This window comes from Lampetra planeri, chromosome 15, assembly GCF_965212315.1.
Source record: "Lampetra planeri chromosome 15, kcLamPlan1.2.h2, whole genome shotgun sequence".
Lineage (NCBI taxonomy): Eukaryota > Metazoa > Chordata > Hyperoartia > Petromyzontiformes > Petromyzontidae > Lampetra > Lampetra planeri.
Genome location: NC_136121.1, coordinates 12,751,728 through 12,766,750, shown reverse-complemented (window position 1 = coordinate 12,766,750; position 15,023 = coordinate 12,751,728). Strand labels below are relative to the sequence as shown.

General features: G+C 46.0%; 1 protein-coding gene across 2 annotated transcripts; it reads right to left on the bottom strand.

Moving 5' to 3' along the window:
- Positions 1–3,012: 3,012 nt before the first annotated feature.
- On the bottom strand, positions 3,013–14,536 carry LOC144722751 (uncharacterized). Of its 2 annotated transcripts, XM_078601120.1 has the most exons (8): positions 14,211–14,536; positions 12,933–13,316; positions 11,898–11,944; positions 10,329–10,488; positions 7,952–8,014; positions 7,288–7,346; positions 5,597–5,634; positions 3,013–4,058 (listed from the first exon to the last, which is right to left on the bottom strand). In XM_078601120.1, exons 1-8 carry the CDS (start codon positions 14,275–14,277, stop codon positions 3,872–3,874), a joined length of 1,005 nt encoding a protein of 334 aa, XP_078457246.1. In that variant the 5' UTR covers positions 14,278–14,536; the 3' UTR covers positions 3,013–3,871. The 2 variants fall into 2 exon arrangements, with proteins under 2 accessions (XP_078457246.1, XP_078457247.1); XM_078601121.1 differs by lacking the exon at positions 5,597–5,634 and having other exon boundaries at positions 3,906–4,058; positions 14,211–14,484.
- Between the last annotated feature and the right edge of the window lie 487 nt (positions 14,537–15,023).

Here is a 15,023-nt window from a genome sequence, read left to right as displayed (position 1 = left end):
GTTATTTCTTAATTGCTTACGCCTCAAAAGTAAAAAAATGGCTATTATTCCCCACAAACTTTGCCTTTGTGACCAGGACATTCCAGATATATTGAGTGCTGAGTAAACTTGGAGTCACTTCTAGAACTTTACAGTAATATAAATAGTTCAGTTTAGTTCCAGCTGCCTAAGTGGATACATATCTGCATTTTTTTGAGATGGCATTAAGAGGCTGCAAGCATACGGCAGACGCATTCTGTTATGTCTGCGGCCAATTTATCAAGACTAGCAAAAAAGTACTCTGTGGAAGCATCTGCTAAGATGTGTGAGGCCTCCGAGGCATATTTCGGCATGCCTGTCGAGGATCAAGACAAACCCTGGGCACCTCATTTCACCTGCGAGCAATGCAACAAAAATGTAGAAGTTTTTCATTTTAAAATGTTTTACAATTTTCAATGTTATTGAAAAAATGTATCATATATGAAAAATGTTGCGAGAATCTCTTACACATTAGTCATGGGTGAAATAAATGTATTTTTTTAGGATGGTACAGAAGGGAAAAGAGAGCCATGAAGTTCGCTATCCCAATAATTTGACGGGAACCCACTGACCACTCAAACAACTGCTACTTCTTCATGGTTGGACCCTTCCAAACGTCGGACTGGCAGGAATGCACCTGCTATCACGTATCCTGACCTTCCTTCATCCATCGCCCCGGTGCCACACTACCATGAGCTCCCCGTACCCACTCCTCCGGAGAAAGAGAGTAAGCATGCAAACGTTGGGCCAACGTTGATGTTGGTGAGTTGCTTCCCGGTAAACATGCGAATGTTGGTTGGACGTTGGTTCAATGTTGGCCCAACATCAGCAAACGTTCCCCCAACGTTCGCATGGTTACTGGAATGAAGTACTGTCATTCGCCTGCGTTGTACGACAATAAAGGTGTGAGTGAGAGAAGCCCGCATCCCAGTTACTAATATTGATGTAACAGTCGAACAACAAGCCAATGAAAAGGTGCTGACAGTGGTTTTTGACTGTCACAGTGGAACTTCCCAGAAAGCAGTGCGGTGAACACCCAGCAGACACGGCACGTTGGGACCCTTCGTGGTCCAAAGGTTTCCACACTCATGTCGCCCCAACGTTTACTGGGCACGTTGGGGCCAAAGTTTTATCTCGGCGACAGTAACGAAAACCGCTGTTTTCTTTAATTAACCTGTTTTACCTACATGTTTACTCGAGAGCAGATGGACCACACGAGGCAACGCACAGTCGATTTAGCGTTTGATACAATATTCCGAATTGTGCATACGTGCCATTTCGAAAGCATGGCTTCCTGGACAAAGCCAATGGTTCCACGCGTGCACATAACTTGGCACCATCCCCACCATAACGTGGATGACAAGGGCGATTTTTTTTTGGTATGTGACTTCAGTCCCTGTTTGTGAGCCACCGTCTCTTAATTAATCATAGCCCAGTGCACTTCATTGCAAGGCCCGCGGGCCAATACACAAAAACACTCCTTGTAGGGGGTGTGGCGGCCCTCACACTGATGTCTTGTGGGCGAAAGTGGCCCACTCCCTCTGAAAATGAGTGAAGAACACTCTCATAGTCCATCGTCACTGCCATTGTCCAACATTCTCCCGCAGACGCTCATTAACTCGTCCGTGCATTGCCGATGTCAGCCCCAGCAGGAGGCGCGGTTTTGAGTGGCTGCTGCTGCTGGTGATGATGGAAAATTACAGCTTAATATTTTGGGATTCTTGGGATTCCGTTCCAGTGAAGTCGTTCGTGGGTAGGCGAAATGTTTTTTGCTTGCACTCTCTGACGACCACGCTGGAAATCCAGCTCATGTCGTTTTAAACCAGGTTATCCCTTTCAAAATAGAAGTCTGTTCTGAACGGGCTCCCACCTGGTTACACAAAGAGCTGGATTTCTGTATCACAGCTCCATGGTCTACAGTTTTGTGTTAAGTCACCAGTGGTTGCCCTATACGTTCGTTTATGACCGCGTCATAGGAAGGTGGAATTTCCACAACTGTCGAGGACCTCTCCCACAATGGTTTGAGATGTGATCGAATAACACCCAACGACGCGCGCGCACGGGAAGGTCCTCGTCTGGCAGTGGATTGGCACGTGTACGCTGTACGTGTATATATACATGCGGGCAAATGGTTCTCCGTTACGTAATTATTTATGGTCACACGCCACCCGCTTGTTGTTTTTGTTCTAATAAAACCCATCTTCCCTTCTTTAACCAACACTGTTTCATAGGCCATGTTCCCACTTTCGCGAAATTGCAAGTGTTGAGTGTGGTAATAGCCACGGTTACCAATACCGTGTTACGTCCCTGGAGTCTCGTGGCATTAAGCAATACACTTCCCCTGCCGACCGCAAGGATCCCTCCGTGTAGCCCGCAAGGACTGCTTGAGAAAGTTGGTGTTGGAGAGAAATCCAACAATGAGCCCGGAACGACACTTGAGCCGAAAAGGTGTCCAGCCCCACGCTTGGCCACCATGCTTAACAACTGCCCCGACGCTCCTTGAGGCTGAGTCGATCTAGGAGAGGCTCGGGACCAGCTCACGTGTCACTCCACATTCACGTCAGCAGTAATCTGGGAATCGTAGGTTGCTGGGTTTGCAGCGCGGTGCGCGAACCACTGCGCCACCACTCCCCATTAGTTGGCCAAGCACATACAGACACCCGCAGTGTTCACACGTTCAGAGGCAGACGAAGCAACATACGTAATTCCCTATTTACTCTGGGGTTAAGTCTCACTTAATTGGCGAAGTTTTGAAAAAACGTCGCTCTAATCGAGTGCGTCAATAGAACCAAACATGCTCTGGGTGGGCGTGACACAGAGAGCACAGTTTTGAACGTGCAATCTTGCCACGATTTAAAGTATAAATGTTGATGGCACGTATCACGTGAGCCCGCACGCCACACGCACAAACACGCGGTGCCGCGGCTGGGATGAGATGAACAACACAGCTCGTTGTTTGCCGGTGATTAGATGGAGTTTTGACAGTGAGCCGTACACAACGCGGGTTTTTTTTATTTCAGGGCGCACGTTAGTAGCTCTAGATTGTTTTTATGCCGGCTTAAAACAAAACAACACAACATCCACAGTGATGCCTCTCATGCAGAAGTCCACATAACACATAAAAAAACACGAGTCGATTCGATATCTAAAACACTCAAATGTGTCCATAATAAATGCTTTTTTGGGGTTAGTTCGCGTTATTTATAAATGTGTCACAACCCTCCACCACCCGACACGGTTAATCAGTAAAAAACGTGACACATTTTAACTGATTAGCCGTGTCGGGTGGTGGAGGGTTGCGACACATTTATAAATAACGCGATATAATAAAAAAAAACCTTTATTATGAATAATATTGGTCGCGAAAGCCTATCGTGTTAAACTGAAATGTGAAATGACCGAAAAATGACCCCAAGCCACATGCAGCCTAACGGCTATTTCAACATAAACAACAGTCTCTGATTGGAGGAAACAGGCCTCCACGGTGATTGGTCGGGAGGCAGACTTTAAAGGCATTGGCGACTAAGGGGGTTGAACGGGAAAACAAAAAAGATCCGTTCAAGGGAAAGGACGGGGATTGGCTACAGGTAAAAACAAGGACGAGAAGGTTCGAGAAAGGGAGCAGCGGGAGATATAAGGGGGGAGAGCACGAGGAGTGGGATACAAGCTGGAAGACGAGCACGAAGCCTAAGGTCCCTTATTGTAGAAGTCTTCAAATGAAAGTGGCTCTTCACCTAACTTGTCGTTGAGTCGTTACAAATGTTTACAGTTACACTCAGGGCAGTCCATGGTGGGGGGGGGGGCAAACTCCACCGTGTGGGCCCCCCACCGCCTTCAAACTAAACCTGTAGTATTACATCTGGTATTGTGACCTCGAAACGCGCCGCCCCCCCAGCCAAAGCACGCGGGGCCCAGGGCAGTCACCCTGATCCGCCGCACCCTCGGGGCCGGCTCTGATCACATTACATGCACGCGAGTCATGCCAGGTTGGCCATGTCTTCATATATGCACTGGTCCGCGGTGTTCTCAACAGCAGGGGTCTGTGAACAACAAAGCAGCTGTCGTTTAACGTAGGAATATATATAGCGTGTACTAGCTTTACTACCCGGCTTCGCCCGGGACTTGGATTCTTGTCTTGGATTAATACACGAACTAGGCGGAGGGTTAGGGGGGGTGCATGACGTCAGCAGGCACACTGCGTGACGCTGCCGCATGCGGGTGACATCACAGATGTGACGTCACCACTCACTGGCCGTGCAAAATATATCCATTATTGCCCCCCCCCCTCTCCCAAAAAACACAAAAGTCTATTTTTATACTTTTTGCATTGTGTACAGTCTGGAAGCTACCTACATGCCAAATTTCAAGTTTGTTGCATGTCGGGAAGTATGCTAAACATTTCGAACAGACACACATATTCACAAATTTCCCTTTTATATATATATCTCTGCACGCATGCTATGCAACGGTGTGTACCTGTGGACTAACTAAACATAGGGGCCCTGTTACATCGTCATGTCATCGGAGGTCAACCGCCAACAACAAAAATGCGTAGTTCTGAGCAGCCTTTGGTGAAGTATGGTTAAAACCAACCCCCGTGACTGACACAGTATGGGCTGGCATTCAACTAGCAGTGGATTCGACAAAGCGGCTGCAAATAATGATTTATTAGTACTGCTATCAACATTTATAAGTTACACTCTTAGCTGGAAACTCAGTGAACGGGTGTTGTACGAGGAGCGTGTTTTTTAAAAAAAAATGTTTTAATTAATTTACACGATTTTATTGAACTCTGTTGTTGTCGTATCCTCAAATCTTGTAACTCAATTTTAACCCACTTCCCATTGTGGAATTGACTGCAAACTTGGTATACTTATGTCATACTGATGACAATACTATATTCTATCATAAAAATGCAAATATATATTTTTAAACATTATTTTTATATGTTATGTTTCGCCTTGGGTCTAATTGTCCACGCTCAACTGACGTTGGCTATAATTGGCCACGGCCCCTTACGTTATGGCAAGCCTCGGGGCCACTTCCTGGAGTCGTGGAGTTCTGCCATTACTAGTAGGGTACATTTCATTAAAGCGTGTTTTAAAAAGTTTTTTTTAATATTACTTATTCCATAGAGTTCACTTATCCGCGGTCTGGTACATGGGGTAGTAAATATTGGGTGCGAGTCCAATCGCCTGTCTGTGGGATGAGACTTGCGACGATTGTAAAGGTATCTTAGACCCTGACAGCGAACGTAAGAATCAAGAAAGCTTCATACGTAACTGCCGTTGAACCATTTGTTGAAATAAATGTATCGGTGTTCAGGGAGTAAACAAATGATGAAGAGTGATCACAGAAGGAAGGGTATGTTATGTTTTGCACGTTAGCCAGTCGTTGTCGTGATGCTAATTGTGACAATTCCACTGCCGTGTAATAAATAAGCGTGACGCACTGTCCATAATTCACCTGGAGCTGACCACATGTTGCACAACTTTAAAAAGGGATTCCCCCGCGGGGTAAAGCAATTATTGCCAGCGCAGCACTTTGTGCCACAGCCAGTGTGTCATTACATATTTACCGTAACGGCGATGACGGGACTTCTAATGAGTCGCAGGACTGTAGGAGAATATTTATGGAATTTATTTCATTTTTGTGTGTGTGCATATACGTATAATGCACTGCCCTCTACGCAGAATACCATTACATACACGAGCACGTGAAGTTACAATTGCATTTTCATTTTGGCCATGAAATTCAAAGTCACGACGTGTAATGAATGGACAGTTAATTTAAATTGTTACACACGGGCGATCGCGTGCAGCCAGTCGCCCGGCTTATTTACCAAAGGGAGATCCGTTGCCTGAGCACAGCAGCAACAACAAAAACAAAGACGCGAGACATCAATGTTTCAGAGAACGAGCGCAGCAGGGCGCTTCAGGAATATTGCGCAGCTAACGAACGAGGTAGTTAACGGTCTCGAACGAGACTGAATCAAATGCACCGCAGATTTGTGCTTTGAAATTTTGGCAGGTGGCCAGAATGGGGCGGAGTGATTTTAAACGATGATTCTCGGGGGATTAGAAAACAGATGCTCACTCGGGCCTCAGCCACGTATATGTATTTATGTTGAACTTCTTTCGCACCGTACGTAGCCAACCGTGCTGATCGGGGGGTGCGGGGTAAGGACAACAAACCTAACACACACCAAAAGCAGTTCTAAATAAATTAGTTTTCAATCTAGATATAAAAATGCATGGCTCCTAATTGCTTCCTAATATCGGAAGGAAGAGCGTTCCAGACGGCCGCAGAAGCGCATCTGAACGCGCGTGATGCGGTAACCATCGTCTTTGTCCGATGGCTCAGCCATAAGCCGCTGGGAGGATGACCAGAGTTCGCAAGCAATAGTTAAACTCCATCTCTCTGGAGCAATATATTGTGGTCGTATCTTCCAGCCAGCCTTGTAAGATCAAATTCCTAGTGGCTCCAGTGCCCAGTCAATTTCCAAACATTTACCAATCTTCTGCATCAGTGTCTTGCAATGTAGCAGCAGTTAGAGGCTATATGAATCCAAATTGTATTGTCTTTTTAAATAAATACTCAAACTTGGGCTCCAAGTCAATATCATGGGACTTGTAAATTGCTCCTTAAGTAAGTTCGCACTGACCAGTTTGGTGAAGTATGGTCAATAACCCCTATGCCCCAGAGAGCAGAGGTGGGACAAAGTCATTGTTATGCAAGTCCAAGTCGAGTCGCAAGTCATCAAATTCATGACTCGAGTCTGACTCGAGTCCAAGTCACATGACTCGAGTCCACATCTCAGAGGTGGGACAAAGTCATTGTTATGCAAGTCCAAGTCGAGTCGCAAGTCATCAAATTCATGACTCGAGTCTGACTCGAGTCCAAGTCACATGACTCGAGTCCACACCTCTGCCAGAGAGTGAGGAGAAGACCTCATCCAGCAGTGGATTGTATTGTAATTGTAACTAAACTGTAAATCGGGTGATGGTACACAGCTCACATCTGTCGATTTATAAATCCGGAAGCCTGAACCATAAGGAGGCATGAGCAACGTTTTTGCCGTCAAGCTAATTTGTAATTTAAATCCAAAGTTAGTTCGTACGATTGTGACAAGGAGCCCTCTGACACGCAACACCTTTGAAAGCGTGGCAGGGGTCGAAGAGGAGATGCCCGTATCCATGAAGGCCCTTACGCCTTTAAATTGTCTATTTTTTCTTAGAAAAGCCCGTGATGTAAAAGGGATGTACTCACGTGTGCTGGTATGATCTTCCGCATGCTCTCGTAATGCTTCACGGTGTGGTCGGCCGGAGCTGAAACGTGCAACACAATCGACCGATAACGACGCCGCTCCCGCTAATAATGATGATGATGATGCTGCTCAGTTCGAAAATGTATAAATGTGCACAGTGCAACAAGGCAGCGGAACGACTGGTCGGTTTAAAGCCTCGCATTAAGCGCAACATTGCAGACATTAAAGCCGTTTTTTTAAATCCTTTATATTAAGTTCGCTTGCTTGCTTAGGACCGTGCAAATCTTTCGGTCGTTTTTAACCCACTTCCCGTGATCCAATCGAGCTGACATTTTCCACACAGACTCGTTGTGCGTGACAATTAATGTTCGTGAAAATTTTTTTCCAAAATGTTACACTTTTTAGGACAAAAATATTATATTTAATTACCAATTGCTTAATGGTGCAATGCAATCATCTGACTCATAGGTGGCAGCCATCTCAAGCCAGAGGACGAGAGGACTCTAGCCGCCACGTATATAAAGGATTTATAGTGAAAAACTTTGTTTTTACGGGTTATACTTATTATGCTTTTTGAACAACAAACCCCCCCATTTAAGTTCGAGGTGTTTGGTGCAGAATAAACGTCGTGAACAGCTGCGCAGGTGACGCGAGCGTTGTACACACAGGAGTGGTCCTCAGGCAGGCGGAGAGGAGCCGTCTCGATGTTTTCGACGCTCTTCGCGACATCTGGCAAGAGACACAGAAGAAGAGTTCTGAATGAACACACCACTGATGCCAGGAAGCGTTTAGGGTGTTCCACATATGTACGAATCAGGTAAGAACACTAAACAGTAGTTGGGTGACTATGGGACCCTTTAACCGCAAGCATGTGCGCTTAGTTCAGACTTTATTCCTTGGAATAGGTGTCCATTTGGTGTTTAAACATCTTAACGTCTCCGTTATTATTGCCAGAAAGGATAAAGCCTTTTTTGTTTCCATCAGTAACGGAGTGATGGTTGGGATATTGTAAATGAAAGGCTGCTGTGGTGTAAATGGTTATGACTCAGGGTGTAACGATGTGTGAGTTCATTGATTGATTGATTATTGATTGACACGATACTTATATTGAAGTCAACGTGCAATGATCTCTACTATTTTTAATTTGTTATGGGTTCACGTGCCACATCCATGCAGCTAAACAATCTTTAATAAACACTCGTGACTCGAATCGCAGACAGTATGAGAATCACCGTTACGACTTTAAGTTAACATTTTTGAAAAATTTAAATTCTACATCTTAAATGGGTATTTTTTATATATTAAAAAAATTGTTATGCATTCTGAAATATATTTAAGTGTTTATTATGGTAGCGCTAAGTTAATACATATCTCGTGTGTGCTATCTTGTTCGTCTGGGTGAGCTGCGTCCTTTGCCCCATGAGATATATTTAAGTGACCTCTTTGTTTCACACTGGTGGGAGCACGAACTTGCCACACCACTCATCCACTTCGCCACTGCAATGTCACAAGACAAAACTGGCATCTACCCAAACATCATGTGATGCAGTGTGTGCAGTCAGTGGTGACCAAGCTGAGACCAGTAAATCATAAAACCTGTGAGCCCCGTTTAACCAAAAGGTAGCGTCCTTGATTTGAACCCAGGATGTCAAGTTCATTTATTAGGTATAGCCCTGTGAGCCATTCGGCTCTTGAATAGGGTGCAACCGCAACAAACAAAAAACAAAAACATGAAGAAGAAAACATCTTAAAGTGACTAAGTGACTGAGTGCAAACAGAAAATCCAAGAAAAGACAGCAAAATATTGCAGAAAAGGCACCGTACACCAACACTCTGTGCAAAAATCCCAGTGGGGTGCAAGTCAAACAACAACAACCACAAGACAACTTAGATTTAGGCCATCAGTCTAACTCCGTGCTACAACAAACAAACATGTCAGTGGTGCCAGCTCAGCACTCTGACCCTCTGACCTCTTCGCCACCTGGACACTTCATCTCTACTTTGAGCTTGGTGCCCATGCTCGCTGGGCTGTCATTTAGGCACGCATCAACAAGTGGTTAATTCCAGGCAATAACATTTCGCTGCTAAATTGTCAAGTGTAAGGACAGGATCACACTGGATGTTTTGTTCAACTTAAGTTCAATGACCACTTACATTACATGAAACGTATCCGTACCTCCGCCGTGGAACTGAACTTACAGGTAAGGGCTCATTGGTGGGTGACGATTGCTTCAGAGCACTTTACTCCCCCCGAATCACCGTTGGCTGCCGAATTCTGCTAAAGTTTACTTAGATTTCAACCGAGAAATTGCTGTGGCGGCGTTCACTTCACACGCCCACGGCATCACTGAAGTGAGGCATGAGTGGCCATTAGGTTAAAGTGATCCATTGTGATCCCTCCTTTAGGCTATTTGACTTTGCCGTTAAGTTGGGTTTGGTACGGCAAGAATTTGACAAAATGGAAGCCACTACCCCCTGGATATGGTAACGCTCACATGAATCTCATGGCGCAGTAATGTTTAGTTTGTTGTTGGTCGGCGATGCGGCAATCGACTCATCTCGACGAGCTGTGCACGATGCACCACTACGGTGCGTACGAGCGTTCAGGGTTTCAGCGCAATCGTCCTCGCTGAGTTTCGACATCGCGGAGTAGCACCGATTTCGGATTGATTGGTACCCCAGTCGCAGAGTTAAATACACCCCTGGAAAAAATAGTGTCCCAGAAATAAAATATTTAATTGCCTTAGCCCTTTTGTATTATTTGGTACCCCGGGGTACCGCCATAAGGATCACATGCATGCGTGCCTTAGTTTCTCACAGAATATTTTCTTTGGGGCAAACCCAACCCCTATAATTTTATTTGTCCAGAGCACAGCCCCGGACAGCTCCAGCGGGCGATATGAATGCGCCACCAGGCACCGGCGACGAAGTGAGGTCCTCAATCCGGCCGCGCGATTCGCGGCTCATCGCACTGGGCTCGTCGGCTTTGTTGTGTTGGCTCACGCGTGGGGCCGCCGTCGCTGCGCCCACACGCCACACAAACCTGCGTCCAGCAGCGCGGCCCCATTCGCAAGCAGACTTCTTCGCAGGGCGCGTGTGGTTGCCACCAGCAGCACGGTCAGGGAGGCCAGCAACAAGCCAGTCGGCACGACAACCCATCTCAAGAAGCCGCCTGAATTTGGGCTCGTGGACGGGGTTACGACCTGCGGTGGTTGATGCAGGGACAGGCAGGACAGGAGAAAACCCTGCGATCAAGGATGTGGCCCTCGTTGCAAGCAAGAGGATAAGAGAGGGCCCAATGCCAAAAGCGTCGTGTTATTGTTTTTATTAAGGTTAGCTGTTGCTTCACTCGTGGGTGGTTTATCCGGATTGTACATTGACCATGCATACACGTTTATATCCTGCCTTGGCTCCTCCCACCCTCAACCAGTATATATACAAGGACTGTTTTCTTGGAATTTCTCTTACTTGAAACACCAATCGTGCTGTGACGGTTCCACCTGAAAACGGAAACTTGTGTTGCCTCCGAAACGTCGTGATTTTTATTTTATTTTTATTTTACTTTTATTAATTTTAATTTTTTACCTACTTGACTTTACCGAAAAAACCTAAGAATATGAATCCTTGCAGTCACGAAAGCTTCAAATCTAGAATTTACGTCGGGGCTTTATTTCTGATGTACTATTTTCCAGGGCACTAAGCTCCATCCCCCCCTCCCCCGGATCCCGTTCTCTCGCCACGACAGCCAAGCACTGGACAGCTCTGGTTGAACTTGAACCGGTCGCGTTGGTTTTACGAGTGGCTCCTCACTCCTCGAGGGTCAGTGACTCAGGGCCCAAGGCACCGCGATGAAAAAAAACATTGTCGGCAAGAAAAGCGATCGCTTCAAGAAGCGATAAAAGCAGACGGCGCATCCAATTGTCTTCAGCCCACACTCCGCGCAGGGAAACAATGCAGTACAGATATCAGAATGAGAGTCTTTATTGAGACTGCAGGAGGAATCTGTTGAGCTATGATGCTCTTTTTCACAGGCGTCCAGTATAGGCGGGTCATGTGTCATATTTTTTTTCTCAGCCTAACGGAGGCACATGTAGCAGCATTATCCGCGTTTTGGTTCCATTCAGATCACCCTCCCCTCCCATGACCCTGGATAAGTGAGTCGACTCGATGATTATCATCATCATTTTCTTAGGTTTTTTCGGTAAAGTCACGTAGGTAAAAATAAATAATAAAAATAATAGAAATAATATTAAAATTTAAATAATAGAAATAAAAATATTTCTTTTATTTTTATTATTTATTTTTACCTACGTGACTTTACCGAAAAAACCTAAGAGTATGAATCCTTGCAGTCACGAAAGCTTCAAATCTAGCATCATCATTATTTACATTCGATTTTTTTCGTTGTAAAGCTGTGCTTAATGATGAAGAAGGAAAGCCATTTTTTAAGAATTGTTTTGGACAATTATTTTTTTGAAAAATGTGTAGAATGCTCACGAGTGAATCTATATTAATCCTGGATAAATCCGATGAGCTATAAAGCTTTTTTTCACAGATGTCCGGTAGAGGCGGCTCAGAAAGTTACAACAACAAACAGTACAAAAACAAATACCTTTACAGTGGACGTTACAGCTGCACTTGTTACGAGTAATGGGAAACCTGTTCAGTGGAAAAATAACAACACAAAATCAGCTCCTGGTGCAATGCAAAGGGGTGGATAAGTGTCGCAGTGGATAGCTCCCTGCACTATGAACCCGAATAAGGCTTGAGCTTGCTTGAATCCCAGCCACAGCTAGCATCAGTGGCAAGTGATATCTGAAGCAGTCCTAAGCCCTTCCCCATTCAACAACCCACATTGTCGAGTGTGGTGAGGGTCTGATGAACCAAATCAATGAGCGACACGGTGTGGAGAGGATTTCACCCATGCCAATGCAGCGCCATAAAACACAATCTGAATGTATGCAGTTCTCTTTAGAATGGCACTGCATCTCTAAAGGTCATGGCGTGAGCAGGTTTAAACAACTGTAGAAGCGAAAGCTTTCAGTCTGCGTGTTCACATCGTCCGCACCTGAGTCGGGAAAAAAAACATACATGAGGCCACATTGTCTCGTGTGTGTGTGTGTTGAACATCTTTTGCTCCGTACAGAGCCACCCGTGGCAATCTGCTGCTTTGCCACTAAACTCTCACAATAAACAATAGGACTGAAGACATTTCATTTCGTGCTCGAGCTTTGCATTGTAGCAAATGCATTATGCACAAGCGGATTTATGTTTGTAAAAGGGATGAGTTTCATATTAATATTTTTTTAAACATATATTTTGGGATTTTTAGATTAGCAAGGACAAATTAAGATTATTTTTATTTTCCGATGATCAGATCATTTACATCATATAATAATGTAACGGTATCTTTGTGCGCACAAAGGCGACGTCGCTGATGCCACGTTACCCCACTTCTGTCGGTAAAAGCGTGAAACATGTGGGATTGCTTCACGTGACCTCATACTTTTGGATCAATCCGAAACAACAACAACAAAAATATCAATCCGGATAAAAATGTTTTGCGAAATTCCATATCTAGTAGGACGCCCGATTTTCAGATGAAACCAAAACTGGGCACTTCGTCCGCGAAGTTGCTACCACCCACCTTGCCACAGAACCTCCAGCAGCACGCTGCTCACGCTCCTCGAGCCGTTCTCCCACGTCAGGCTGCAGGTGAACACGCCCTGGTCAGAAGGACGCACCTGGGCGATCCTCAGAGTGAACTCGTCGTCCTGACGCCCATAGGGAGAGCCACGCTGTCGTCGCCATAAAGCGAGGCGCCACTGGAACATGCGCAGGGCGTCGATGTTGTATCTCGCGTTGAAATTGCCGTGCGAGAAACTGCCCTCCGCCAGCTGCAGCGGTGCGCGGTGGTTGTTTCCCGTCCACTCCCAGTGGACCGTCGGCTGTTTGGGGCTGACGCGTGAGACAGTGGGGCATTGCAGGGACACGTTCTGGCCCACGGGCACGGTCATGTTGTTGTGGGCGTCTGTGTGTGCGGAGCGTGGGGGCACAGCGAGCATGAGGATGTTACGTCGAATAAAAATAAACGACAGACTAAAACTATATTTTTTTATTTTAGCAGGTATGGCCCACTCATCAATGTAGCTCTTTGTGCAAAAGCGACCTTTCCGTCGCAAATGACAGTTCAACGAAGTGGCTTATCAAACGTGGAAATATAAAACAGTCAAACACTCTCAACGCATGATGTTTATTATAAATGCGGAGGGGAAAATCAGGGGAACCCGGAGAAAAATTCAAGCGACCACGGGGAGAGAAAGAGACACGCAAACTCCAAATATACAGCAGCAGGCGTCACGGTCGGGAACGAACTCACGAAAACGAGGCCCTCCTGGAGTGAACGTCGCACCACCGTACGGAGATGTTAACTGAGCTGCACAGCGAAATAAAAACGTGTTGACGAGCTTTCCTGAATGCACTCGTTTGGCAGCACGATGTATGTATGAAATCGGCCAAGGATTATTTTTGTTGCCGTGCAATGAGGTGACAGCCTCGTTCGATGGGATGTCTCCTCACTCTCAATCTCGATTTACATACTGTACACATTTCGTGTGCACTTTAGCATAGAACGGAGTTAAAGTGCCGTAAATGTCAGCACGATTGGCATCTTCTCTTACAGATGACAATGCAGTCTACACACACATAGACATATCCATTATCTCGTAATTACAAACAGGCCATGTCACCATCGCATTCACTAACGCGCATTATTATGTACGTATAATGAACTTATTTCGTATGTAGCCGTAATAATCGGAGGTGCGGGGGAAGGACAACAAACTAAACAGCGGATTTCCTTTCCAAGACAGAACATCTGGGCCGTCTTTTTTCTGCCTCCCCCTCCCGATCCATCACAACTCACCCAATGCTGACAGAACGATGAGCTGGGCCCAAAGCGGCACCACGACGCACTTACAAAATCCGTGCATGGTTCCTCTTCGGGGCAGGAGGGCGCATCAGCGACCCTCTTGCTCTCTTCTCTCTCTCTCTTTCTCTGCTGCGCCTTGTGGCTGACGTTTATTAACCTCCCCTCCCCCCCTGTGCGCCGTGAGTCGTTCTCGACTTCCCGGTCACGGTGAGTCTGAAGTTGCGGTACAGCGGCAGAAGTTGCGATCTCACCCCGGCCTTGTGAGAATTTGCGAGGAGGATGTCCTTCTTCGCTTCTTCGCTTCTTTTCTCTCTCTCTCTCTCGTCTTAATTGTGACCGTGAATTGTACATGAGTGGCATTCGACCACTTGCATTGGCACTTTTGAAAGGTTTTGTTCCGGTGAATGAACCACTTGGCAGCCGAGGTGCTGCAGTGTGGCTCGCTACCTGCACGTGGGCAGATCTCGTTGTTTCATCTCAGTGCTGGGTCATCCTCTTGGTCACGAAACTACGAAACTTCCCCTTCGCTGCCGCTACATAAGCGAGTGACCCATCAGTCACGGTTCCTCTGCTGTCCTGCTCAAGCCCACTTTCCTACGCAGTCACTGCGATGATTCTGATTTGTGTTTGCTCTTTGTGCCACGTGTTTTTCTTTTAAAACAATTCCCAGCAGGCATCTCTCAACGCTTTGCACACTTTGCCGTTGTCTTTGTACCATTTGTCAAAGTCCGCTTTTCCAATCCATACGACATAGCAGGGAATCTGAGATCGATTGAAATTCTTCCTCTGTCGACGCGCGCTTACGTT